The sequence below is a fragment of the Buteo buteo genome, chromosome 12 (assembly GCF_964188355.1).
Source record: "Buteo buteo chromosome 12, bButBut1.hap1.1, whole genome shotgun sequence".
Taxonomy (NCBI): domain Eukaryota; kingdom Metazoa; phylum Chordata; class Aves; order Accipitriformes; family Accipitridae; genus Buteo; species Buteo buteo.
This window is the reverse complement of record NC_134182.1, coordinates 18,469,169-18,486,212: the sequence shown is the minus strand read 5'-3', so window position 1 is coordinate 18,486,212 and position 17,044 is coordinate 18,469,169. Positions and strand designations below refer to the sequence as shown.

The following is a 17,044-nucleotide window of genomic DNA, read 5'->3' as shown; positions in this document are numbered from 1 at the left end:
CCTCCTTAGTCCTGTTTGAGGTTAGTCTTTTGTTTTTTTTTTTAACCTTCCTGGACTGCTACAGCAACATATGGTGACAATAAGACAGATGGTTGCAGGATTAACTGTACATGATGATTTTGTTCTTTCCCTTTGTAGTATTGGAGGTGATGGGACCCTAGAGACACAGACTACTTTACCCAGTGAGTATCCTGGAAAATCAATGTGAGAAAAGCGAAAGGTGGGTATTACTCTGAAAGTAGTCTAAGTGGATGCCAGGAAGCATCTGGAAATGGTCATGCTTTCCTTGCGAACAGTGGGGGATGCCCATCTATTGTGGATATGAGCAGTTCATGTGAGTCACAGCCGAAACCCAGACTGGCCTGACTACCTGTAAAGTTGATTTAGCCCCTCCACATCACAGGACCTGCGTGTGATTGTATTGTCCTTTTGACAGAAATTATAAGGAGTAAATGTGCTGAAGATGACAGAAGTTCATGGCAGACCTGCTCCTCCCTTGTTTCATTTTGTGTTTTCCAGTGACTGACTGGAATGGTTCCTGGGCAAATGCAGGGTTATAAAACAATTAGTGGTCCATCTAGACAGTGTTGTTGACAAAGTTATGGTTCCTCCTGATTTCAAATTGCTACATTGCACTGAAAAAAATCTAAAAATACTATAAATTTCTCGTCCGAGTGTTCTATGTAATCAGTCCCTGTAGTTGCCATAGAAACCAGTAAGTGGTCAGCATGACCATAAATTGGAGGGGACTTTGTTCACAATGGTTCATCTATTTGTATGTGATCCACGCTGTGGAGCAGTTTGACAATACCTGACATCATTGGTAATAAAATGTGTTATGCTTTGTCTCGTACCTTGCACATTGCTGTGTTTAAAGAAAAATAGAAGGTGCGTTTCATTAATGCATTATAAATGAGACTCTATAAAGAGGTTTCAGGCAGCACTACAGACACAGTAACAATAACAGTTTTCAGACACCACACTTCCCCACTGAGCGATTTGGTGAAATCTAGAAATATGAATAAAATTCACTTCTCTGCAATAAATATTATTATCTTGATGGGTAGCTGGAGGAGTGGGAGGTAGAGGGCCATATTCAGAGCATCTGCTCTTGGTACATGAAGGAAAGTAACACTGATTACTCTGGCACTCAAATTCAAGACTGGTGAGTTGCCTGGGACCTGTGCACCTCCTGGGCTGCCAGACTCTGGCTTCTTGAGGCCACGTAGAGAAATAGTTGCAGTGCTGAAGTTTGGACAGTAACTGAATTCTCCAAGGCAGGTGTGTCTATAGCTTCTGTAAGGTCACAGTGAATGAGGGGAAAACCTAGGTCTGTATTCTCACCACTCAATTGGCTTGCAGTTCTGTGGGAGGCAATATTGCCAGTTGTACTGTGGAAGATTAAACACTGTGTTTTCTTTTTTCTAAGATATCTTGAAAAAATTCAATCCAAACCTCTTTGGCTTCTCCACTGGCAGCTCTAAGGAAACAGCTGGGTTCAATGTTGCAGAGAGAGGTGCCACAGCACGGTAAGCACAAGCATAACTAAGAAAGGGCAAGGGGTGAGAACTGGTAGACTGGCAGATTATCTTTGAACTGCATGTTAAGGTTGAGTTAATACTGATGACTTACTTGTACTGAGCACATTTCTGTGGTCTGATGTTATTTATTTATTTATTTATTTATTTAAAATAGTATTTAAATTCAATATTTGGGGGATTTATTTGTATCTTTTTCTAAATTAGAGACAAAGAGAAAATTCCTTTCTCCATTTAACCTCTACCCACAATTTCCAAGCCAATGTCTTAGTTATGCTTCTAATTCTATCAGTACCTTTTTCTTACCAGCCTTCGGTATGCAGGTCTCTGATTCACTATCAGGCCATATCTGTAATGAGAAACAATTAATGACCATCTCTCCTTTATTCCTTGATTTCTGGGAAATGTGCCTCAAACTAACAAATAGAAGCCCACTGCCACCCTAATGGCATTAAAAACCAGTGCAAAGAAAAAGAACAGAATGAGCAGCTGTGAATTAATTCCTTTCTCCTCCTGAAGAAAAGCTCTACTAGTCTGTTAAGAACCAAAATGTGAAAGAGTTTTTATTGCATATGTTATGCCTGCTCCATGAATACTCATGGAATTTGTTTCCAAGACTTTGTGACACCTTTAACAGTCATTAAATTTACTGCAAGAGAGTTTCAGGACAGGTAGCAAAGCCTGTGTAGCTACTAAATATTTGTGGGTACCTTGACCAAAGACTAGGGCAATCGGTATGTTTCTGAGAGCGCAAATAATGTAGTTGCATTTGTGTAGCTGCTGGAGAGAGGTAGGGCTAATTAGCTTAAGCACAGTCTCATGCTAGTATATCAGGAGCTCAAGTTTCCAGCTGGTGTCTCAGCATGGTTTGTGCTTTGCTCCATGGAGGTTGCATCCTGCCCAGAGCTGGACTGGGACTCTCCAGGCTGGCAGTTCCACAGTGTAAGCAATATCTTGCAGCAATAAGATAAGCCGTAGGAATTTAAGGCCAGATCAGGAAGGCTGGTTAGATGCTCAGCTTCTGTGTAAGTAACAAATTCCCCCACTAGATTTTGAAGGGAGTTATGCAACTAAACATTTCTGTGCATCTGGGTATTAATGGTTTTCTCCAAACAAAACACACTTAAGCCAACTCTGAGATGGGGGGAATTCATCCCAGTTGCTTGCCACTTGGCAGCCATCCTAGCTGAAGCCCTTTCAGATCAGATTATTCACTTGTGCAACTGCTGCTGATTTTGGTCCTTCTATGTTTGCCTGTCCTTTTGAGGCATCACTTTCTGTGTACTGATTTCTGTTGATCCTAAGATTCCCTGAAATGAAGAGTGGGAGAGCAAGAAGATGATGTGCTTTCAGAGCATGCATCTAAAATGCTTCTGTCCTCTCTCTACAGCAATATGTCAGCCCAAGCACGTGAATTGGTGGAGCTAATGAGAAGCAGCTTGGTAAGTGGAGCTTCTGGCCACCCCTCAATGCTCCCGTGGTCTCTGGGAGATGACTTTAATTGATGGGATGCTTGAGTAGTGAAGAGTGCTTTACTGATGGAAGAAAAGTCAGTGTCCTTGTCTCTGGTGTGCTTTCCAAGATGAATGTGCCTGGGATTAGCCTTTAGGAGATGATAATTTACCTGTACAAATCCATGCAGGTAAGATGCAAACACACAAGGCAGAGACTAATGTAGGATGCAGTGCAGCCAGGGGTTGTAAGGATGGTAGTGAGAAAAAGGAGAGATCAGAAGGCTCTGGGGAGATCAGAGGACTGCTTACTTGAGCAGCAGCATTCAAAGTGGCGGTCATAAAAGCTGAGAGTAAAATCACTGGAGCAGGCACCTGGTGACCAATATGAATCACACTATTCACCCTTGGGTCTGGGAAATGGTAATACTGAGAAGGGGGAAAACTGAAGTCTTCCCAGGAGATTAGGCCCTCTGAAACCCTGGTTCTGAGCAGGCAAGTGATTAATTAGTGGCCAGAAACCTCAGGGTTAGGTGAATCCCTCTCATGCCACAAGCTTTTAGGGAATTAAGTAGGGGATCTAGTGTTGTGGACCAGCCTGTTGTGCCAGCTCCACCAAGGGCTACAAAGGGCACGAAACAGGCAACTCACTTTTAATTCAGTGACTGCTACTGAAGTTTAGGGTGGGGGGAGGAAATCTGGGAGAAAACTAAGGCTGCCCTGCTCTAAGTGTTGGCTGAATTGGAGCGGACGACTGGCTGGGTGTGAGCTGTTGGTTCAGGCAAAGCACCCTGTAAGGGAATAGGAGTGCCTGGTGCTCCTTGGCTCAGGCTGAATGGGAGAGGAAGGTAATGAATAAACAGGATTTGTCAAAGCATGTGTGTCTCTGTGCCAGCACTCTTGATGGATGCTGCACGCTAACCCCACTGTCAGTTACTCTGCATTACCAATTGTTTGGCAGAGTGAAAGGCCCTGGCATGGCTCTTCAATAAAATGGTACATGGCTCTGGAGCTTTGTTTTATTCACTGCTTTTTATGCAACTTTAAAAAGAGGAGGGGGGGAAGTCCCTGCTGTACTTTGGCTCTTCATGAAAGGCTTTCCAAGCAAAGTGCTGGTTAAGAAGGAGAATTCAGATCTGTGGGTGATTCCCAGGCCCTTCCTCTATTTGTGGGAACCTTTTGCAGATGTTTGTTATGTAAATGCACCACACTAAAAATAGTTGCCTTTGATTCCTTTATTTGTACTGAACGTTACAAAATGTTTTGATGAGATCCAGCTCTCAGCAGTGTCTATTGTTAGCTTGCGGTGACGTGGATGCTGCAGCTGCCCTTATATGAGCTCAGTGAAGTCGCCAGCCTCCTGGACTCCTCTATTTCAATCCAGCTGCCTGTTCCCTGGGGTGCCCTTTGCCCCTCCTGGCCATGGGGTAATACTTGCACAGCTGGCAGGGATGCCCAGCAGCTCCTGTTCCACAGCTCCATGAGTCACTTCAGTATCCACTCCCACACTGCTTCGTCCCCATGCTGCCTGCAGTGTTCAGCCATGGCTGGCAAATCTCTCCTGTCTATCCCTGTCCTGATGCTAACATTCATTTAGGCATGCTTGCTGCCACAAACACATGTCCATGCTTGGCTACCCTGACAGGTCTTGTCTGCTGAAGGGAATTTCCTTACAAAAGCCAAGGTGAATTGCAGCTACACTAGCAAACAGTTCACATTTTCCCCCTGGACAGATGCTTTTCTTTTGCCAACTTAACTCAGCATGCCTCCTTTCTCTGCTCTGCCATGCTGTCTGTACCCTGTTTAGCCCCATTTGTGAATGTTACCTCTGCATGCCTAAGCAATGGATGCTGCAATCTGTTTATTTTTGTGCTACTAGAAAATTAACTTCAAGGAAGACTGGAAGCTGATCACTGTCCTTGTTGGAGGCAACGACCTATGCCAGTACTGCTTGGATGAGGTTTGTATCTCTCAATTAGGCATGCTCATCCAAGCACTTGGGAGGTGACCAGCCCTGGAAATATAACCTTTCTCAGTGAGCAAAGTTCCACTTTGTTTAAAAAGCACTTAGAAGTCCTGTTCCTTTCATCTCTATTGTATTAGAAACAAGCGCATAGCTTTACTTAAGAACAAGCAACCTGCCCCATACTGAACAAAACACCAAGGATAAACTGAAGAGCTCTCCCAGCTTAACTGGACAAAGCAATCGAGACAGCATGGTGTCTTAGACATGTTGTTATGGGGACACAAGTGAAGTTTTATTCTGGAAAGTGTCTCCATGCAATAATTGCTGAGGATGCCTGATTCTTGCTTCAGAATTACACCAAAAGAAATTATAGTGAAAAAGATGTCTTTCATCTAGCTGTCAGTGGCCATCCCCTCTGAAAAGGTTCCTGTGGCACAAACAGGGGGTTTGGACCCCAGCTCATTGAAATGACCAGGGACTGTTCTCTCAGTTTTGCTCTTTTTCCTTTAGAGGCTGCTGCCCATAGCCGTTGCCCCCACAGCTACACCTCTAACCACAGTCACAAAGTCATTTTGCCTATGGGTTTTGTGGGGCCTGACTGCCTCCATATCCATTTCCCCAGATTGGCAGTTTAACAAAAATGTATCGCTCTGTTCATAAGGCAAACTAGTCTGATCTGGGTCCCATAAAAGAAAGCATGAAATCCAAAAACGTGATTTACTTAGTCATTCAGCAGGCAAAGACTCTGCCAAGAACTATTATATACCTTGGGATTTTCTACAGAGATTAAGGGAATATATTAGTGACAAGGAAACACAAGCACTATATAACCTGTGTACATGTGACAATAAACCTCTTGATCTGAAAATATATCTGCCAATGAAGGCAAAAAGGAGAATTGAGTCAGTATATCTTCTCAAGGACCACCTTGCAAGTAGAGAGTCTGTGGACTCCTTTGTTCAGGCAAAACAATAAAACATCTTGGTTCCTGAAAGAAGACTGATCCTATTTATTTATTTATTTATTTTAATTACACAGGAAACCTATTCAGTGCAAAAGTATGTAAAGCACCTTCAGGACACTCTGGATATTTTGTATGAGGAGGTAAGTTTTTAAGATACTCTAGCAAGCTATTTTCCTGGCAAGCATACCAATGTTTTTCTCACCTCTGATTGATAGACTGTCAGTGATTCTGTTTCGTACAAGGTCATCTTCCAAATAGGTGGAGTCAGACTGCTCCTCAGCACTGCATGTCAACAACTGTATTAGATAATACCCTGAGAAAGCGGGCTGCACTTTCAGGAAAACTGTGTGTTTCACAGCATTTTTGCTGCAGACCAAACACAGCACAACCCTACTGCCAGTTTTGATGGCTAAACCAACTGTACAAAGTTTCATTTACCCTAGAGAAAATGGAAATTGCCCCAGGGAATGAAGCAGCATTTCAGCTAGTTTGTATTAGCTGCCGGGAATTTTTTAGCTGACATCCACTGTACGTTTCCCCCTCCCTTTATACATCATCCTTGCATGTGCCATTGGTTGCAGTTGGTGTAGTTTGCAATGACTCCCTGACCTACGGATGGCACTTCTTTCTCACTTTGTAGTGGTATCATGTTCTGTGATTTGGTATGTCTGGTTATTATAATCCCTGCAGCTCCCAAGAGTCTTTGTCAACATGGTGGAGATATTAGAGATTTCTGGACTGCGTCACATCGCAGCAAGCTCTTTGGGGTGCGCTTTGACAGCAAAGTAAGTGAGCAAAGCAGGTCTTTGCCTTTAAAGTGCTATTTTTTTGGATCAGTCTAAATTGCTTCTACAGTAGGACATCCACACTGAGCTTTCCAAGCTAGTTTTGTTGCAGCCTTTACCTGACACACTAGTTCCCATCAACTTTCTATTACTTCTTCCAGTACTTCAGCTCGAAGGCATGCGTCTGTAGAGAGCAGAATCATCACTTTTCTTCTCAGCTCTAAGGCAGCATGTCACAGCACAAGTCACCATCTAATTGCTGTACAACTGAACTTCAAAGCCTTTTCCACTTAGCCATTGACTGGTCAGCAGCACAGGCTGACATCCCTGATGCCTCTCCTTGTATTCAGTGCTGCATTACTCATGGTGCAGGCTGCGCTGCATACAGCAGAGTGCACAACCAGGAACTGCTTTTCATGCCTAATGGAGGAGACCAAAATCCTAACTCAAAGAAGATTGAGGGACTTGTTTAAGAAAGCAGCAGTGCCTTTACAGGAGTCAGCATGGACATGAAAAGCCTCTTTAGTCTGGCAGAGAAAGGTATAACAAAGACCAGTGGCTGGAAGCTGGTGTCTAATGAATTCAAATGAAGTTAGGCACAGATTTTTAATAAAAGAAGTGATTAACTACTGGAACACACTAGAAGGGAAAATAATGAATTGACTGTCTTCTTGATGTCTTCATATTCATTCCAAGCACATTCTTAGAGGATGCATTTCAGTGAAGCACAAGTTATTGCCTCCCGATATGGGAATAACAGAACAAAACACAGTGGTCTAAGGAGTAGGACTACATGAAAAATTTACCTTTTCTACCTTTAAACCCCCAGATTTCTGAAAATCTGCTGTAAGCCTATATGTAGGGTTTGGGTTTTTTTATTCTAACACGTGATTTCCTGCTAATGTGTGACATACTAAACACTTTTGTGTTTGACTCAAGAGTTGTGGATCCTGCAGCTATTACCAGCTGTGACAGGTGTTCACTTTGAAAACTAAGTCAGTAGGGATTTTTTTCTGAAGTATCTGTCCATTTCTAAGCCAATGAGGTGGATCTCCTTCAGTATGTGAGCTTTGAGCTTCTTGAAGCAAACACACGTTGCTGAATAATTGTATAGGCTATTCCAGGTTGGCTTTTAATTCTACTATTTCTTTCATTGAAGGAATGTTTGCCCATGTTTCTTAAACCCCAAGGAAAATTCTTCTGAACTACAAGAAATTAAGAGAGTTAACAGAGATTTTCAGGTAATACCTTGATTCTGTAACTGGTCATCCTCACTTGTGTCTTTTTGAATTGCTTCCCTCACTGCCTTTCCTCTCATGCATATCCTCAGCAGGACAGAGAGGGATGACTGGGAAACAGCTTGGCTACAGTCTAACTAAAAACCTACCCAGCTAACCAGTTAGCAGTATACAAATCTTTCTATACTTCTTTATGATTTGACCTTGGTTCTGAGCTGGAGGCAGATTAAGACTAGTTCGGTTTCCCGTTGCTGTTTCGACAGCTGAAGAGGAGTTCCTGATGATGGCTGTTCAGTTGATACATGCTTGTCCATTATGAATCCAATGAATAGCTCACATGAGTTAACATGTCACTGCAAGAGTGACAAATTATGTTGCATTAGCTGTTTTGTGGTAACAATTAGCAGAGAAAATGAACTAACCCAACCTGATATTCCTTTCTTTTGCCATGGACTGAGAGTGTACACACAGATAGCTTACCATGGGTCAGCTTGCTATCTGAGAGTAACTTTTCATAGCCTCAGGCATAAGATTCACTGAAATTTAACAAAGGCTATAAATAGCTATTGGAGCAGAAGGTTTTTGCATCATTCCATCCTTTGAATACAGGAATCACTGTATCTGTTCACATTATGTTCTCCAGTCCTCCTATTCTGGCTCTGGCAGTGGATGTTGTTTGATGAATCTGACAATGCTCAAAAAATCCATCTTGGAAAATACTTGTATAAACCCACCCAGGGGGACGTTTTCCTTAACTAAGGAAGTGAGGTTAGGAATGTTTTGAGATATGACCAGAAGCATTAGAATTTATACCCATAAGCTGGCAAGTAACTAGATGTTTTTATTATCTGTATGAATGACTATTGCTATAGATTTCAAAAGTGGCAGGTGATTTTTCAATGCTTAAGTTTTATTTTACTTCAAGCATACCTTTCTGAAAAATCAAGCACACTTCAGTCTCAAGTTGGCCTTCTGAACTCATTTGTCACTTCTAAAAAAACTTGGCCTTATTCCTTTTTTTAATTCTCTGTAAATTTGAATCACGTTGTGATTGTGCAGCACTGACTTCTATAAGTAAGGTACAAAGTACTTGTTTAATCTTAAAAAAAAAAAAAGAACTTTACATTTTGAATTATCCTAGCTTCTGTGCCTTTTCCTCATGAAAATCTCTTCATGAACCAAATTATTTTCTTAGCTGTTCTCTGGACTGCTTTATACTATTCAGCTGGATCTATACTAACAATTTATGGGTTCTTACATTGAAAGAAGTGTAATATGCATGTTTTTGATAGCTAACAAATGTTAGAAGAACCTTGTAAGTAATTTTTCTGTTTCCAACCATGCAACTCCATACAGGCTGAAGCCTTACAGCTGATCAACAGTGGTCGTTATGAAGAGCGTGAGGACTTTGCCGTTGTCATGCAGCCGTTTTTTCGAAACACTTTGTTGCCCCTGGATAGCGTAAGTCCTGTTGTTCTTTCCCATTATGCAAGGACCAGTACCTTGATTTCTCTAAGGCAGTAAGATCCATGCCACAAGGACTGTGTTTTCTTCTCTTTGCACAGTCAAGCAGCACAGGGTGGAACCTGCAATGAGTGACAGAGGAGAAGACAGGAAAGACTGTGTTGCCTGTGAATCAAAATGGCTTCAGGAATCGTTTGTAGTGTGCACACATTAAAACTAAGCACCCTCTGGCTTCTTTTAAACTGCATGTTGGTTCCCCTTTTGCTTCCCCTGTTGGTGGCTTGGTTGGCATTCACCACAATTTTCTTCTGATCTAGGTTACAGAGTATGTCCAGGTTTCCTTCCCATGGAGACCAGCACTTGCATGCCTAGCTCATCCCAGCCTGGAAACAGGAAGCAGCCTTTGAAGCCAAACATTGATTCTCCTTCTTTTCTCCAGCTTTAGCATTATGTATGCTGTATATTTAGGGATACAAATATTCAGCATGAATCCTGGTCAAAACCACACAGTTTTGCAATACTGATTCTTTTGTCATATCATCCCCATTTTGTTCTGGCAGCTTTCAAGTCCAAAGAATGGTTACCATATTGATATTGATGAGGCAAATTTTCCCTAGGAAAGACATTTACCACAGCTGGATAAGCCTGCAATTTCTACTGCTGTCTGAAATTCAGCAAAATTTCAACACCTGAAAGGTTGTAAGTCTGAGTCTGAGTTGTGGAAGTTTAACAAGTGAGAATATGCAACCGGTTTTCTATCAGTTCTGTGCAAGGTGGAGTGTGGGTCAATGACAGAGTCCACATAAGAGCTGGGACTGTTGGTTTAATGACAAATTTAAGTTTGTTATGAAAATTGTTGTGTGAACTTGAGCAGGCTGAATTACACAGAAGGTCTCAAGATGCAGTAATCAGCCCACAGTTAGGAGTATCTAAGTTTATTTGCAGCATCAAAATATACGCATATTGCCTTTAGGAAGTTTACCAAAATTGTGAAGTGGGTATGCCAAGTACAGTGCCCTATTAGATGTAATATGTCAGATCTCAAAGGTTGAAATGTGCTGAGAAATAAATTTTTGCTTTTATTGCAGAATGGCAAGCCAGATCTGAGTTTCTTTGCTGCAGACTGCTTTCATTTCAGTGTAAGAGGCTATGCCGAGATGGCCATGGCTCTCTGGAATAACATGGTAAGAGGTTACGACCTAGATCCTTATGTGTTTATGGTAGAAGTCCCTACAAAAGACCATGAAAAAGATGTCTGAAACAAAACAGTAAGCAAGAAATAAAATTGATACCCTAACAAGAGGGGGTCTGCTCAACACTGAGACCCTTCTCAGCCTGCATTTCTCAGGAATACAATCCAAAGCAATCATGTTGCATAAAAGAGAGTAAGACTTTTGCTCATTCAAAGTGAGAAATCCTGAGAGTCTTAATGTAATGAAAAATTCCTTTCTTATTTGGTAAATAACTTGCATTAAAGCAGAAAATCAGCCTAGTTAAACATTCAGTCCTGTAGGTATCCCTAAAATGTATGTTGAATGAGCTTCCCTTCTTCAGTGAATTCTGTTAGATTTGTTAGGAAAACATACATGTGATGATTGAATTTTTGCTGCCATTAATAGTGTGGACATGTTGTACCACCCACTCTAGTATCTGAAGCAATTCTAGCAGAGTCACTGAAACTAATGGGGGACTGAAATCACACCTATGATGCCTCTGCTTGCAGTCATATTCCTTCTGTCATTTTGGAGGAAATTATAGTTTTTGAACAGTGCTGGAAGAGTGTGTAAGAGGCACACGCTGGACTTGTTAGCTCCAAGGTCACACTTGCTTTCAGAACCATGATGTTTCCCATGGTGGAAGGAAGACTATGGCATTTTCATGCCACAGCAAAATTTCCTCCTCTTGTCTCATAAACACCAGTACCCAAACATATGGTGGTAGCAGAAATCCTGTATCCTGGTTTGTACAAGAAATAAGCATAAATGGAGGGGAATTTCTTTTTTGTTTAAGTAAAGGCTTGAGCAAGATAAGAAACATCCAGGATACTTCAGAATGAACTTGAGCATAAGGAGTGGGAAATGCATGGCAGAAATCTGTGCAGTTGCCCAGTATAGCATATGAGCTGTAAGTCCAGGGTTATAGAAAGCAGTAGATGTATAGTGCATGCCCATGCTCTCAATAATTGATTTGTGCATGCACAGCAAATCTGTCTATTTTCCATCTTCCCTTTCTGGGACTCCAAATGACAGCAGTCTGGTAGGCTTCATTGTGCAGTAGCTTGAAGAGGGCTCATGGTGGCCCAGAAATACCAGGCAAATGCAAAAAACATTCAAATTAAGCATGGCTGCAGGTTTCAAGAAGAAAAAGAGTTGCTAACTGGACATATGGTAGCCTTAAATTGGCTTCCTGTTGCCACATGGTGTTTCTATTGGCCATTACTCATTCCTGAATCCCTATCAGTCCTTTCTCTATGCAACCAGAGTTTTATTCCGTCCAGACTGTCACTCATTTCCTATGCATGTAAGGATACTGACACAAAGCTTTCTACTGGGGTGGCAGGGATCAGGTTCTTACTGATGTGAAGTGCAACTATTCCCTTCTGTAGAGATCTGTCAGTCTATGCCAAATGAAGATTCTACCTTTTACTATTTAAATTTAGTTCTTGTAACACATCCCTGCTTTTCATTCGCAGTCCATGTACGGCGAGGCTGTGCAAGCTTACTGTAAGGCTGTATTGTTTCCCTGTTCCCCGAAAAGCTCAGCAGGCTGTAGGCTTATGGCCAAATGACATGGATTCTTGTCAGTACATGTAAAGGGCCAGATTGTGCCTGGCCAGTGCGTGGGTATGCAGGGTCGGGGATGGCTGAAGGAGCCTCTTCCTCACCATGATGTTCTTTGCCCTTTTTGCTTCACGCAAAGCAAAGTATGCTCCTGCTTTTTGAAGTCAGAGGATTCTGTAGTCTTAAGGGGCCCCCACTGGTCCCAAATCCACCTCATTGGTTCCCTGGCCCAGGAGAAGAGCACTCGGACAGTGTGTTTAGCTTGTGTTCTGCCTCCATGTTTGCCACATGCTTTAGAGGAGCTGTGTGTTTCTTCCAGAAGTTGCCCTGTATGCTCATGGACAGGGGTATACTGTCATCTTCAAAGCTCAGAAGCTAATGCCCCTGAGGAACAGATCACGTAGAGATGAAGCAAGCATGGCTGGCTACAGAACTTTGCACCTTATTGTCCTTTGTCTGGGCTCTGCGCCAAACTCCTTACCAAGTGCCCTGACGCAGGGCGTATTACAATTCTCTACAAACACCCAGTCATACTGCAGACAGAATGCTACAGGATATAAGCCACACATCTTACAGATAATCACATCAGAATTTGAGCTGTTCCCTTTAAGATGCAACAAAACTACGAAATTCAGTCTTCACAACATTAGCTGGCGGGCAGGCCAAGTGGTTAGGACACTCATATGAGTCTAGCAGGACCCCACGACAACCAGCAAAACTTGGCATTCTGTTTTGCTTCTCATCTTCTCTCCACTTGTTAGCTTTCTTCCCTTCCCTGGTCACATTTTGCTGCAGTCATCTCTCTCTTTTCATTTTTCAGTCTCTACTTCCTTTTTTTCTTTTTTCTTTAACTGAACTAAAGAGAGAAAGTATTCCCAGTGATTCCATATGGAAATCTTATGAATAGAATTTGTTTTCTCCATGTTGTGTTTGACTTGTGGTTTTGTTTCTCTCCAACATGCAGCTGACACTTTAATCACTTGAGGACAGTAAATACACATGTGGACAATAGCAGACGCTCCAGCACTCCTCTGCGCTCTATTCCCAGAAGTGCTGAATGGCAACTCTGCAGTTCTCTATGGGCCAATCCTGAAGTCATTACTTCAGGCTTGTCCATACACAGTTGTAAACACTTGAGCAAACCTCTGCTCTCTAGCTTAACTATGGTAACCAATGGTATGTGCGCTCCTAGCCAACCACAAATACTATGCCATTAGCCTGGACGTATTTTGAGTTTGAAATGGACTCAGGGTGAGCCTGTGGTCAGCTATTGTAACTTAGCTGACAACTGATAGTATAAAAAGCTTTATTTAACTCACATCTTGCAATCTTGCGAACTCAGCCTCAGCTAAAACTCACAGGGAATTTCTTGTCTGAGTGAAGACTGCAAAGGTTGGCACCGTCTCATCCTGTCTCTGTAACTCTACATTATTTCGAAGTCAATTCCATCACCGTGACACCTAAGCATCTTTCTTTCAGTACTGTGCTAAGTAGCATAACTAACATCTGTCATTCTTTCTTTTTTTTTCTTTGTGGTTTATACTGTCATTTGAGATGTGTGCGTGGGAGAACTGGGTATATAGTGAACCACTTTGTTTTAGCAGAATATTTAAAGTATGTGGTATTCAGAGTTACTTTCTCCTCCACTCAGTGCAAAAGGAGGAAAGGCTTCTCCTCTTCCTTGCTTCCTGAAGGAGTTTTTCTGGAGTCAGTGCATCAGATTCTCAATTTCTTCAGTTCATGAGTGTTAAAATGTTTGGCAACTTTTCTGTGATGCACCTTCCACCACATTTCTTCGTTGCTGCAAGCACCAAAAGAGTGGATAAAAAGTTGTAACCACCTGTCCTGGTTTCAGCTGGGATAGAGTTAATTGTCTTCCTAGTAGCTGGTACAGTGCTATGTTTTGAGTTCAGTATGTGAAGAATGTTGATAACACTGATGTTTTCAGTTGTTGCTCAGTAGTGTTTAGTCTAAAGTCAAGGATTTTTCAGCTTCTCATCCCCAGCCAGCGAGAAAGCTGGAGGGACACAAGAAGTTGGCACAGGACACAGCCAGGGCACCTGACCCAAACTGGCCAATGCGGTATTCCATACCATGTGATGTCACATATAGTATATAAAATGGGGGGAGTGGGGGTGGGGGGATAGCCGCTCGGGGACTAGCTGGCTGTCAATCGGCGGGTGGTGAGCACCCGCACTGCACATCATTTGTATATTCCAATCCTTTTATTATTGCTGTTGTCATTTTATTAGTGTTATCATTATCATTATTAGTTTATTCTTTTCTGTTCTATTAAACTGTTCTTATCTCAACCCACAAGTTTTACTTCTTTTCCCAATTTTCTCCCCCATCCCACTGGGTGGGGAGGGAGTGTGTGAGCAGCTGCGTGGTGCTTTGTTGCTGGTTGGGGTTAAACCACAACACCCCCCAAGTCAGGAGGGTCTGAGGAGGAAAAAAATCATCATTATGTTTACTATTGCTTTTCTCTTCTTCAGTTGGAGCCAGTTGGTGAAAAGCAGACTTACAACAACTTTACCCATGACAGATCAAAACTTAAGTGTCCAAACCCAGTAAGTAAAGGCCAAGATGTCCATACTCTCCTTTAACCAGTTATATTTTCCTCCTTTATTCTTATTGGTAAAATTCTTTAAAAAAGGTCTTTGTGAAGACTTTGACTAGCTAAAATAAACTCCTTTTTTGTTACACACAGGAAAATCTACTTAAAACTTAATGCAAAAAAAATTATCCTCACTGCAGTGGAAAGCCTCTCATTTAAGCCATTTTTAATGGGTCTACATTTTTCCATTTGGTTGTCTCCATCAAACAAATTTGGAAATGATGCCATTGCTCTCTGAGATGGTTCCTTTTTTTGTTCTAGGAACTTTCAGGCAGTAGGGCAGGAAAGAGTTTAAGCTAAGATAGACAGAAGGCAGAAACAGCTGATACTCTTTCTAAAGATCGACAGTTCTTCTCTGGGAAGGGGTGATGGCATATTGTCTGAATGCTGCCTGTTGAGTGGTCTGTGGTCAGTAAAACCTTTGCTCTCCCTTTGTAGGAGAAACCCTTTCTTTCCACACTGAGAAACAGTGGATTCAGAAATTCAGATCTCAACTTGGAGAAAACCAAACCTTCAATCCCCTACTGGGCTGTCATTGTGGCTGCAGTAGCTGGAGTCCTGGCCGGTTCTTTACTCATCTGGCTTGTGTCAGGAAGAAGAGTCAAGAGGCACCAACATGAGACTGACACAGAAAAGAACATTAAAACGACATCTCTGTAAAGCAAAGTGGAACAAACATCTGTCTCTGCTGAGGCTGCTCTCTGGTATGACACAGAGACCAGTGGAATAAAAAGCTTTTGGATATAAATGAAGCTTCTTGGTTAAGTCAGGGATTTTGGGGCCCAATAATCTTGATCAGAAATGTACAGTAGAGTTAGCTTCTGCAGATCAGTCAAGTGGAGGATGAAGTTCAAAGTGATAAAGCTTTTTCATTCTGGGATGCAATTCTCCATTTCATGAATATTACTCGGGATGTCAATTGCTTGCATGAAGTGAGAAAACTCATTCATGCATCTTGGCACCTTGATTGTGCATTTGCCCTTTTTTCTTATAAAACTGTATATAAAATGTTAGATACAAGTCCATGATTGTGACCTGGTATTCCCCAATAGCAAGGTAAGTGAGATAAAAAAGAAAAGCTGCAATTCCACATGTTAGATTCAGCGAGACCATTTCTACACAGGGAAGTATGATGTCATGGAAACATCTTTAAGCCAGCTTCTGAGTAACCTGGACCATCCATGTGGCATCCCTGGTGCAGTGCTGGGCAGCACAGCTAGAATAACTGCACCTTCTCCACTGCCTTGAACTCCAGGCTCTATCTGTCTGGGACTGGGTGTGGGCCTGGGCCATGCACATCACTCCCCCTCCAGGGCTAAAGAGCCAAGGGCAGCCCTGTATCCTCCTGCCCACTGCTGTACAGCAGCTTGTTCCAGAATGACTCTTCCTGTGAAGGAGGAATCTCTTCACTAGCATGCAGTAGGGGGTCTAAACAAAAATGAGGTACCTGATTGGCAACCTAGCCTGGCTGAATGGTTCTCATAGGACCTGTGGTGTGTTCAGGTCTCCCAGACTGGAGTCTCCATGGCTGTTCTCCAAGGAAGAATTTCCAAAGTTTTTTCAAAATTCTGATCAGGACTTCAGAGGAGGTCGTTCCTGGAAATTAGACTTTCCTTGTTTTATACTTGCAGGTCAATGCATATGATCTACTAGTACAGAATATACTTCACAGGTTCCCTGTGATCTTGTTTTCCAATATCTTTGTTATTTCCTATATATGTCACATACTTCAATTTCTGATTTTACTGAAGTCAAAATATGGTTTGCACTGGTGTGATTTTTTTTTTGTGAGGTGTACTACGTTTCCACTCCAGAAATGCAAATGAGCAGAAAATTAAAATGTTTCAGGAAAGAAAGTGTTCTGGTGTTCCTAAATCTACTCATTAGGCACACAGAAGATCGTCAGACTCCTCCTTTTTCCATTTCACTCCTGTCGTTGTCCTTACTAAGATGATAAGAGGTGGGTAAAATACAAGTTGTATAGTCAGGTTTCAGGGACTGTAGCTCCACTTGCCTCTCCTTTGATCCGCACTCAAAGGTTGGGCTATTACTAGTAGGACTTTTATTTGCCTAAATCTTATCCACAGATGTGTGTCTGGGAGCTCTACATGCAGTGCCAAGTGGGGGTATATTTGGAATGCAAAACAGAAGCACCTGCATCTTGTTTCAGTGCAGCACAGGCATCTCTGCTGCTCTTCCTGTCCTTGTCTTCACTGTGGGTCATTAACTATCTACTATCCC

General features: G+C 42.2%; 1 protein-coding gene across 1 annotated transcript in view; it reads left to right on the top strand.

The window, feature by feature from the left end:
* The window catches only part of PLB1 (phospholipase B1), an 88,164-nt gene extending 71,519 nt beyond the window's left edge, over window positions 1-16,645 (top strand). Inside the window, exons 47-57 of the mRNA XM_075042882.1 lie at window positions 139-182; window positions 1,430-1,529; window positions 2,929-2,980; window positions 4,869-4,949; window positions 5,994-6,059; window positions 6,610-6,704; window positions 7,864-7,945; window positions 9,299-9,403; window positions 10,495-10,590; window positions 14,682-14,756; window positions 15,242-16,645. Coding sequence (XP_074898983.1) covers window positions 139-182; window positions 1,430-1,529; window positions 2,929-2,980; window positions 4,869-4,949; window positions 5,994-6,059; window positions 6,610-6,704; window positions 7,864-7,945; window positions 9,299-9,403; window positions 10,495-10,590; window positions 14,682-14,756; window positions 15,242-15,463 — 1,018 coding nt within the window. The 3' untranslated portion in view covers window positions 15,464-16,645. The remainder of the gene's footprint in view (window positions 1-138; window positions 183-1,429; window positions 1,530-2,928; window positions 2,981-4,868; window positions 4,950-5,993; window positions 6,060-6,609; window positions 6,705-7,863; window positions 7,946-9,298; window positions 9,404-10,494; window positions 10,591-14,681; window positions 14,757-15,241) is intronic.
* Window positions 16,646-17,044: the final 399 nt, after the last annotated feature.